Raw genomic sequence first — 11,360 nt, 5'->3', positions numbered from 1 at the left:
GGTCGGTAATTCAGACTATCTCACTGGGATTATGGATTATGGTAATCCAATCCTACGAAAAAAGTGAAGTTCTCATGTCAGTTGTTCCAATGATGATAGAACTATGATAGGTTGGTTTTTGGTTTTGTGAAGCTCCCTTGTCAGTGTGAACCACATGTTACAATTCCATGTTAACCAGTTGTGAGAAACTCATAAGGTGTGTAAAGAGTTCTTCATTGCAGTTTCTTATCATCTACTAGGAGTTTTGGTGTTCTTGTACTGGTCAACCTTGCATGATGAAAATAGCCTTTTATATAGTTTGCTTCTGTTAGTAAACTTGGTTCGAAAAAACACAATCTGATAGCTTATCTTGGTCAGCATTTTTTGGTGTAATTTAGAGACAAGTTGAATCTGTGCTTGTACAGTTCATGTTGCAACAATGAAATCCACTCTGATGATCAGAGGTAGTGAAGATTTTCTCGTTTAAATTCATATGACAATTTATATACCAAATGCATCCCAACAAAACCGTTTGTTTGTATAAATCGCAACGAGCTTGAAGAAACCATTTTCTTTTGTAATATTACTTTAGTTGCACTGCTCAAGTAATCCCAAAAATGCATCAATTTGTTGCTCAAGTACTTTAACTAGGCTTACCATCATCTCTTTTTGCGAACCTATTTATGCTTGAAAACATGTTAGAAAACTATTGTAGTATGAAAAAGTTTACTAAAATGTTGTATTCTGACTTCCTAATTGTTTTTGGTAATTTAGGCAACATGGAGCTTCCCAACCAAAGCAGTAGAGAAAAGCCAGGACCCAGGAGTGACCATTGCCTTTCATCTTGCATCTTCAGAAGTGTCGCCACCCTGGACATGATGATTTTAGAATTTAGAATTTAGTTTTTTTTAGATACATGTCTAGGACAACCCCGCAGTTCTTGCATTTCTGGTAGAAAAAATCGTTCGTTGCAATTTGTGTTTACCTTGCAGTTCTAAAATTCAGAATTTCAGAATTTGTTGAGCAGTGATGCTCTTATTTATAATAGCTCCTCTTTTTTTGTGGATGAAAATAGCTGCTCTTGTTCTGGCACATAAAAATGTTCCAGCTTGATGGGTTGTTGGCCATGGTGGTCATTATGGGTTGTGGCATATGTCTTCTATAGCCGGATATGTGGATGGTCGCATGGCATTCTTAGATTTGGATGCCCTGCTATACGTGTAGCTCTAGCTGATGATGACGCAGACATAGCAGCAGATCGAGGAAAAAAGAATAGATAAAGACAGATTGGGTGGGTGGCAGTTAAATCCACCATGCAAGAGACGGCTCAGGCTGGCTCGGGAAAATCGTTGGGCCGCTCGTCTACAACCTGTTTTCGCATGCAGGCTAACGCCTCCCATCGCAATAAATGTGTGCAGACATGTTCATTCTTCAAAGCTAATACTGATAAAATACGTCTGGGAATACACACAAGGGCACACATCCGCATGCATGCAAGCAGATGGCTACGATTTCAGGAGCAGCTGAGCCTAAGCTCAGAATCGAATATCCCAGGTTTCTTCTTCTACTATAACCATCACAAATTGAGTTTCCCATGTCAATCGACGAGAAGACAACAAACCCTAGGTCTAGCTCGAGCTATGACCGGCTATGGCGGTCCACACGGGATGCGATTGGAAGTAAGCCCAGTACCGAATGCTCGCCTTGCATGACATCAACTATCAAAGGTGGTTGGACACGATGGAGATGAGGAAGCACGACAAGTTCGCTTACTGGATCTCCGTCAGGCGTGTGATGCAGTGGCTCTGCGGGGCGTGCACCGTGGCCTACACGCTCTCGTGCATCGCTAGTTTCGCCGTGGCGGGCGCCTGCCACCTCCGGGCGTTCGGAGAGCCCACCCTACGCCGGCTGCCCCACGATGGTTGACGAGGTGCGCCCATGCATGAAATGATAATCAGCCTTTTGTTCTTTTTGTGAAAAAAAGCAATATCATGAGTGAGCAATATCATGTCATGCCTTTTTCTCGGTAGGAAGCAATAATTTATGCACGTTGGCGCGTGTGCGTACCCTGTTTTGCTCTCGACTTCATTTCGTTACGTTAAACCGGCCTTGTGCTATAAATTTAGATGTTTTCTTTTTCATTTGGACAATGTTGTTTCTCATTTCATCATGCTTGATAATTAACGTGCCCAACATTTCTTGACGAACCTCATGAAAGATGGAAACGATAGGCCAGCACAAAAATTGTTCACGTAAAAAGTGTTTCGTACCATTCAAGAAATATTTTGTGATATATAAAAGAAAATACCACAAGTTTCAAAAACTATGTTTATGACATTTTTGAAGAAGTTAGCATAATTCACAAAATGTTTAGTGCAATTTTAGAAAATGCGCATGTGTTTCAAAATATGTATGTGACTTTTTAAAATTTTGTTGTACAATGCAAAAAAATACTTGATATATATTAAATATTTTGTTGTACAATGCAAAAAATTATTCAACGTGTATTTGAAAAATGATTACTATGAGAAAAATCAAACATGTATTTACAAAAATTCGACATGTATCAAAAAATGTTCAATGTACATATAAAATGTTTATCATGTATTATAGAAATTTGATATTTATTTGAAAAAATAGAAAGTAGAAAAATATAACCATAAATAATAAAATGGATGAAAACCGTAAAGAAAAACACATAATAAAGAAAATAAAAACCCATGTGCAACCTTCTGGTCAAAGCCGATGGAAGATTTCCGGTATTTCCTATTTTACGCATTCTGCGTCAAAATGGCGGAGGTTCGCAGAAAGGGGGCGAAGCGAAGAGCTTAGTGGGCCAGGCCCCTTTAGCGGTTAGCGTGTCTATTGCAGGCGGTTTTCTCCCGGTTTTGCGAACCTTCTAGAAGGTTCCACGAACCGGTTTTTCTTTTTCCTGTTGTTTTTCGAGGCTTGTTTTCTTTGTGGTTTTTCCTGTTTCGGTTTTTTCTCTGTTTCTTTTTTTTCGTTTTTATCTTTTCTATTTCTTTCTTCTTTTCTCTTTCTTTTTTGAAAAATTCACAAATGTATCAAATGTTTAGAAGTCAAAATTGTTCCCAAATATGAAAATATTTTCGGGATTTAATTTCTTTTTCATGTTTCCCAAAAAATGTTCACAAATTCTAGAAAATGTTTCTTGTTTTAAAAAATGTTTCTGTATTCAAAATGTTCGTGAAGTTAAAAAATGTCACATTTTCAAAAGATGTTCGTAACTTTCATAACAAATGCAGGTTTTTCAAGATAATGTCCACAATTTGGAAAATGTTTGTCTTTTTGAAAAATGTTTGCGCTTTCAAAACAATGTTCATCTTTGTGAAAAATGTTTGCGTTTTCAAAACAATGTTTGTCTTCTCTGAAAAATGTTCATGCAATCAAAACAATGTTTGCAATTTCAAAAAAATTAAAAAATGTCCGAAGAATTCAAAAAATGTTCAATTTTTTTTTATAAAAATCGTGTACTCAAAATGTTTGTAAAGTTGAAAAATGTCACATTTTCAAAAAATGTTTGTAAATTTTACAAAATTACGTTTTTCAAGATAATGCCCGCAATTTGGAAAACGTTCGTATTTTTAAAAATGTTCGCACGTTCAAAACAATGTTCATCTTTGTGAAAAATGTTCGCACTTTCAAAATAATGTTCATCTTTTCTGAAAAATGTTCGTGCAAACAAAACTATGTTTGCAATTTTCAAAAATGTTCGCACAATACAAAAAATATTTTTTTTAAAAGTTTGTTTCTTCAGAAAAACATTATATTTTTTTAAACATTTCATATATATTATTTCGAAGTGTTCGTGCTTTCAAAAACAACTCGAAATTTGAACTATTAGGTTTAAAAAAAATGCAACAGCTACAGTATGCCGCATAACGCGACACGTAGAGGTTTCCATGCACAGTTCCTCCCCAACCTTCCAAAAATGCTTGACTGGGCCGACTCATAGCTTTATAATGAAATATCTCTATGAATTGGAAGAGTGCAGGCCGAAGAAGCCAACAGTTACTTCTGCCTGTCCGGTTGGAGCGAAACCCAAGTGGATTCCTCCTATTCCACCACCACTTATAAGTCCCACCTAAACCAAACACAAGGGACTTATTCTGGTGATTTGGAACTTATCAAATAAGACTCTCAGGGAGGAGCTTATTGGGACTTATCCCGGGCCGGACCTACCCCGCGTCGCTCCAGGCTCGTTCCCCGCACGCCGTCTGCCTCTCGGTCCAATCGCCGCCTCTCGCCCCGCCTCGGTTCGTTCTGCCTCGGTTCGTTGCAGCGGTGCCTCCAATCGCCCGACATGCCCTCTCCTGAGCCTCGTTGCAGCGATGCAACATGGACTTATAAGTCTCTGTAAACAAACAGGTAGGGACTCGGGACTTATAAGTCACTGTAAAGTGTAAACAAACAGGTAGGAACTTATGACTTATAAGTTGGGACTTAAAAAAGTCATAGGACTTATGAAACAAACAGGCCTTATAACCGCCCATCTTTGAATTGTATTCCTATGAACGTTTCCGTTGAATAAAGCAAGCATGTTTTGAACGCAAAAAAGAAAAAAAGAAAAAGAGATTTAGTTCATCCAAATTAATCATAATAATAATCTTGAACTTTGTACACACATCCTATGTACCTAAGAGAGTAATCTCCTACTATCTCTAATTATCTCAACATGCATGCTTCCACTTGTTTAGGAACTATCTCGTGGCAACCATCGATCACTACCGAGGCTATCTCAAATAGCCAGTGATAAAATCCAGTTCATGTAACATTACAGATAATTAAGTACATATCTGTACACACACTGAGTACTCCAAATATGCTACAACATGACATGATACACCAAGATATGTTACAACTAACAATTCCGACGACACAAGTCCCTGCTCACTTTCAGCTAAAAAAAAAACTGCTCATTTTACTAACTTTCAGCTAAATAAATGGCCAACTCCAACAACAGAGAGAACGCAAAACCTTCGCGTCCCCGTTCACGCATACATAGAGAAAAAAATGAGTGCATGTACACTGGATGAGGTTGGAACCCGTGGCCAAGTTCCTAAACTCCAGCAATGGTGCTTTAGCATATGCTGCACAATTAAAAAAAGACAAATAGAATGTCATCAAAATTATGTATAAGTACCAGCAGGCAGCAGTGTGCAAAAATGTTTCCTGAAATGTTTCTCAGTCACTACTAGAATCAATCCCCACAAAAAAAGTGGAGCTTAAATAGAAAAAAAAGAAAGAAAGGAGAAACAACATTAAGAAGAAATGTGCATTATTTGTTAACTGCCCGAGCAAGCATCACAGTGGTTTTTTATTCTAGTATAGCATGAAGATGGAATGTCTCTAGTATATGTCCCAATGGCAATGCTTGAAAAGGAAAAGGTCCACAACATGAAAAGAGAAAAACAATATCCAGTGTTTATTTGGTAAAACCTGATTATAACAGGTCAGTTAAATGAAAAAAATGTATTGGAGCCATTGCCATCGTACACAGATGTGAGCTACCCACAACTTGTCTTAACGAAAAGATATACATAATTTGGCATAATCATGTAATTATGAGGTACTTACAGCTAGCTAGTTTAACAGATGTAGCCGAGTAACTGAAAAATAGTGAATGTACTATATCCTATCACAAATATGTGTTGAGATGGAATCTGACTGAACACAAAAAAGCACATGAACATGAAAAGGGTCAGCATAACCGATAGGTTCCTCACCTTGCAGAAGGAGGCATCACACTGTTTCCAGAACTGGACAGCTCGGGTGTATCCGGAGGGGGTTCTGAAACTATTATTTTCTTCATAGCTGAATTGAGTTTGCTCATTGAACTGGATTGATCTAAACTGATCATGCATTCGTCCTGCAACATATTCTGCGTTAACTGGACTTGATTGAACTCGACGGAGGACGCCTTATCACGTATTGGTCCGTCTGCCGCCACATATTTCACGGTGGACTTAGTTTCGCTTGGACCAATCCTTTTGAGAAACAGAACTTTTGGTCTCCTGGGATGCTTCTTCGCTGCAGTTTCCCACATGTCTACTGTTTTTGCACTGACCATAGAATCCAGAGCAACTTCCTGCAGACAGTGATGCTGTTCGATCTTGATGCCTGAAAGACCAACAAGATCTTTACACAGCAGCTGAAGCGAGACAAGACGCGGCAGAGCACCTGCTCCGATTGTAGGGAGCACGGGCATTTGCATAATAAGGCATAAGCTTAACAGGCTTGGGAAACCCCTATCTTTTATGATGAAGCCAGTAAGGTCAGCTTCAACCAGTTTGAGATAAAGCAGGCAGGGCATCATACACAGGTTTGATAGATCATTCCCCACGAGATTAGTTGATGAAAGGCACAGCTCCGTAAGGCCACACAGGGATGTAACAAACTGAGGCAGTTGAGTCAGCCTGCCACGCAGTTTCAGCGAGCTGAGATAACAATATTCTTGTATAGATCCCAGGAAGTCCCCAGAGGAATTTCCAAAATCAAGCGTCAGAGAACGGACGTCTGCCGTGTCCATACCATCCTGAGCAAACTTCTGAACTGCCTCCGAAATGTGTGGCATGCTCTCATTGTTTTCATCAGTGGACTCACAACACCATATCTTAACCTTCTTCAGTTTTTTCATATGAGACATGAGTTGCAGAAATCCAGGGTTCTCGTCTGCGACAAATCCTGCAAGGGTCTGCAGCTTACATTTCTTGGGTAAGGACTTCTTCTCCAGTTCACCCACTTTCAAGTCCTTTCCAAGCTTAAACTTTCCAAACAGGTGAGCTAGGTGAGGCAACCCAATGATTTCTGCAGGCAGTATCTCTATCTTTGTCTTCCTAAGGTCCAGTGTCTCCAAACAGTGTAACTTCTCAATATTCCTTGGAAGGTTGCTGATAGCACCCCCAAGGCTCAGATATTTCAGATGCCACAGCTTATGTATGTCCTTGAGATGCCCGTCCTCCAAATCGTCGCATTCTTCCAGATCCAACACCCGCAGCAGCTCGCACCTGCAAAACTCAGAAGCAGCTTCTCCCACATTCCCAAATATTGTCAGAGACCGGGCACGGAATTTTTCACTGCTACCAGAGATGTTGTCACTTGCCGGACTTGTATGCTGGTGGTTCAGGCCCAAGGTGCTGCCACCTTCAGGGTTCTGGATGAAGAGGTGACGGAATTTGCTCCGATTTTGATCATGAAGAGACGTGATGAAGTTATCAGACATGGACTTGTGCAGCATGAACTCATGCATAATACCATGAGTTTTGCACGTCTTCACTTTTGTGTTGTTGCTACCATCGATCGGCCGAATGATATTCCGGTCGACAAGTTTCCGGAAGTTTTCATCTGCCACCTCCAGGTCACTGCGCTTGTACCTGCATTGCACATACCCTTCTGCTAACCATCGCCTGATCAAAGTATCCTTCCTGATTGGACGGCCGTTTGGGAACACACTCGTGTATAGCAGGGAGGTCTTGAGAGGATAGTCAGACAGGCTTCTGTAGTTATTTACAAGAAGCTGTTGCAGTTTTGTGAAGTCTGCAGCCTCCTCCATATGAAGCCCGAGGTTGCGGCAAACTTGCGCACAGTGTCTTCCTGTGAGCTCATTCTTGCCTAGCAGAAATCTGGCCACACTAACAAGAGCAAGTGGGTGGCCGTCGCACTTGTCCACAATTGCTGTCGAGCCCCGCTCCAGTTCAGGTGAACATCCTCCAAAGAAAACCTTCTTCGTTAGCAAAACCCTGGAGAGTTGTGCATCAAGAACGCTCATCTTGTAAACATAACCATCACCTGAGCTGCAAGCATTAGCTACCGAGTGAAGAGCCGTGGTTACGATGATTCTGCTTTTTGTTTCACTATGGAAGATAGCCCTTATGGCATCCCAGTGTTGCTTGTTGATGTCATCGATTACAATTAAGCACCTGGCAGGCAGACAAACTGAGAAATTAACAAGGTATTATATGATTATATCTGGAAGAAATTGGTTGCCAATTCACTGATTTGCTATATGCAGATATAAACAGGCGTAAAATGTACATAGAGTCCTCAACTGTTTATAAGTACTCCCTCTGTAAACTAAAATAGTGATCTAAACGCTCTTATATTAGTTTACGGAGGGAGTACATAACAGGAGGAATGTAAATTAACACTTGTACAAGGGCTAAAATCTTGTTTATCGAAACAGAGGAAATGTGACACTGTTCTTAAAAAGCAGAGCTAGAATTCTTAAAGATGGCCGACTCTTGGATTGTAACCAATTAGTAAAGTTAAACTTATATGACAGGTAAATATAGCACACCATAAAGTTAATGTGGGAAATCAGTCTGAATTGCTGACTAATCTTTCAATACAGACACTGCAAAAGAGACTTTGCTCCTATTTTCAGTTTTTCACAGCATTTCACTGATTCGTCCCTCCTTTTCTCGACGATGGATCTTCAATCAGGCACCCACAAACTTTGTAATACTCCCTCCGTCCCAAAATTCTTGTCTTAAATTTGTCAAGATACCGAGTATGTTCATGTCACAATATGGCAAGATTAAATTACGCGCAGGCAACTCTTTCTTCCAAAGCCAAAACAACACTGGCAAGTTTTTCAGTAGTAATAATTAGGCCGTCAAAGTATGTGCGCAAAACAACACTGGTAAAAAACGATTCTTGTGAGGTCGGAAGGAGGTTAATGCAGAAAATCCTCACTCTGTACTCCGCAGGAAATTATTGATGGAATCTTGGTCCTGTTGCACATCGACGGTGCGACGACGGAGCTGCCGGAGTATCGCCGTCAGGAGCCCGCCGGCGTCGGTGTGCTCGGACCCCGCGGCCCAGGCACGGGCAGGGAATCTCTGGACCACACCGGGGCAGCAGTACACCGCCCTGGCCAGCGTCGTCTTCCCCGAGCCGCCGAACCCCACGATGGATATCACGCCGGGAGGCCCCGGCTCGCTGCCCAGCAGCAGCTCGACCAGCTCCTGCCTGGGCCTGTCGATACCCACAGGGTCGGCCTCGGCCGCATCTGTGACCGCAGGGGGAGCTGCTGCTCCGGCTCCGGCGGCAGATCTCACGCCGTTGACGCCATAGTTGACCCGTCGCTCGTGCGCGTCCTTGACCCTCTGCCGGAGCTTCCGGATCTCCGCCGCGAATCGGGATCTGTTGCCGGTGACCGCCTTCTTGACGCGGCGGAGGACGGAGGTGGCTGCTTCCCCCTCGCAGGCGGCGCAGGGGAGGAACCGGTCGATGCAATCCTCAATGTCGTGCGCCAGATCGCGCATCTCCTCCATGGACACCACCTGCGGCCGCCGTGAGCTGTGGCTCGGATCTCCAAGGTGCTCGTCCATGTCGCAGAGGATCATGTCGAGCTCGGTGTGGATGAAGCGGAGGTCGCCCTTGAGGCCCTTGGACAGCTTGTGCTTCTCACTCAGCAGCGTGACCAGCTTCAGCACCACCTCCTTGGTCAGGGCGCTCGCCACCGCAGCCTCCATGCCTGCTGCCGGCCCTGCCCAGCTCCGGCGACCGCCGCCAGATGGGGATACGGGACTGGGACTTTGGGAGGACAGCAAGGTGGAACAATGCGGTGAAAGCGACGGAGAAAGACACTCGTTATTAACGTGGCTAGGCAGCGCCCGTGCGCCCGGTGGTTCGTTTTTCGTAGCAACATTTGGGCAATGCATTCAGCCATTTTATTAATTATTCATAAAGACCTTACAAAGTACTTCCTCTGTAAACTAATATAAGAGCATTTAGATAACTATTTTAGTGATCTAAACGCTCTTATATTAGTTTACGGAGGGAGTAATACATAAATTTGTCCGAAACCAGCATCTTAGCAACAACCGTCGCTACTCCTAACCACTTGATAAAGGGTGTGTAGACAGTCCGGGCATAATATCAAACAGACATCGCAACAAAGCCTAACATCTAAAGCCGGAGGCCCCAACCGAACCACACCCGATGGTTCATTTTGGGTGCCCCTTTCATAAAAAGCAAGTAAAGTTTAAGCATACATCTTACGAGAAAAGGCACATGTCCGGTGTCTACTCGTGCCTTCCCATCTCATGATTCCTACATGCATGCATTTAATTGGGGTTCAACTTTTTAAAAAAGTTATAACTTTTTATTCGAGCGTCGAAATTCAGAAACGTTTTCACAATTGGGTTTCTCGTGATGAATTCTTTCAAACTAGATCCCATATGTGTAGGTTTTGATGAACTTTTTTCATTGGCAACTTTGGATGCAATGAAGGCAACTTTAGCACTATAAGAAGCAACTCCTTGTTTTTTGGCCTAGTAGAATTGCCTATTATGTTGGTTTGTGTAATAACGAGAAAATCACACAAAACATGAGGCATCTTTAGTCTACATGCAAGCAACTTCACTGCACTGTGTACCTATGAATTTTGCTAACATTATCCCAACTTGTCTATCATGTCTGCTAAGTTATCTATCTTGATCGTCAGTTGCCTATGATTGATACTCAGTTGTCTATAAATACTATGAAATTGCCTACCATTAATTCCCCGTTGCCCACAATTGGTAATTAGTTGCCTAACTTTGCAAAATTAGTTACTTATCACTGTTTTTCAAAAGTTGCCGACGAACATAATAAAGTTGCCTACTAGTGATGCTTAGTTGCCTGCCATTACTATTTCAGTTGCCTACAATACACTTGAAAGTTGCCCATTAGTGTTATCAAGTTGCCTATCTATGAAACTAAGTTTCTTACCATAGCAAACGTCATTGAATGCAACTAAGGATGATGTTATGCTACTCGTAATCATGGCAGGCAACTTAGGATAATGTTAGTTTATCTCGAAAACTAAGTTGTCTGCAATACTATCAACTTGGATGATGAAGCTCGTTATGTAGAATACTTGCTAGTTATTGGAGGAAATTTAGAGGTGAAGTTAGTTAACTTGATAGTCATGGTAGCCAACTTTGAAGGGGCTTTCAATTATAGGTAGACATACTGCATAGACTAACAAGAAGTTGTTTTACTATAGCACTAAAGTTGCTTTCGTATCACCTAAAGTTGCTCATTCAAAAAGTTAGTCGAAACATACTCATATAGGATCTAGTTTTGAAGAGCTTGTTGCGTGGAACCTAGCGGTGAAAACATATCTTAGTTTCGATCCTCGGTTCAAAAGTTATAGCTTTTTAAATTTTTAAAAACGCAAATTAAATGCACGCAGATTTATACACGCAGATTTAAATGTCCCTAGTGAGCCTCTAGTTGACTAGCTCGTTGATCAATAGATGGTTATGATTTCTTGACCATGGACATTAGATGTCACTGATAATGGGATCACATCATTAGGAGAATGATGTGATGGACAAGACCCAATCCTAAGGATAGCACAAGATCATGTA

At 41.7% G+C, this 11,360-nt stretch overlaps 1 protein-coding gene across 1 annotated transcript; it reads right to left on the bottom strand.

Moving 5' to 3' along the window:
* Nucleotides 1-4,721: 4,721 nt before the first annotated feature.
* LOC119322731 (disease resistance protein RGA4-like) lies at nucleotides 4,722-9,550 on the bottom strand. The gene is made up of 3 exons (XM_037596242.1): nucleotides 8,695-9,550; nucleotides 5,727-7,919; nucleotides 4,722-5,090 (listed from the first exon to the last, which is right to left on the bottom strand). The coding sequence occupies exons 1-3, from the start codon at nucleotides 9,474-9,476 to the stop codon at nucleotides 5,081-5,083; spliced, it is 2,985 nt and encodes a 994-aa protein (XP_037452139.1). The 5' UTR covers nucleotides 9,477-9,550; the 3' UTR covers nucleotides 4,722-5,080.
* Nucleotides 9,551-11,360: the final 1,810 nt, after the last annotated feature.

This window comes from Triticum dicoccoides, chromosome 6B (assembly GCF_002162155.2).
Source record: "Triticum dicoccoides isolate Atlit2015 ecotype Zavitan chromosome 6B, WEW_v2.0, whole genome shotgun sequence".
Taxonomy (NCBI): Eukaryota; Viridiplantae; Streptophyta; class Magnoliopsida; order Poales; family Poaceae; genus Triticum; species Triticum dicoccoides.
This window is presented reverse-complemented; position numbering and strand designations above follow the sequence as displayed.

Excerpts from the sequence above, each read along its gene's own strand:
- LOC119322731 (XM_037596242.1), bottom strand. The coding sequence starts at position 9,476 with ATGGAGGCTGCGGTGGCGAGCGCCCTGACCAAGGAGGTGGTGCTGAAG. Across the intron at positions 7,920-8,694 it reads AATTTCCTGCGGAGTACAGA|GTGCTTAATTGTAATCGATG; the intron begins GTGAGGATTTTC and ends TCTGCCTGCCAG.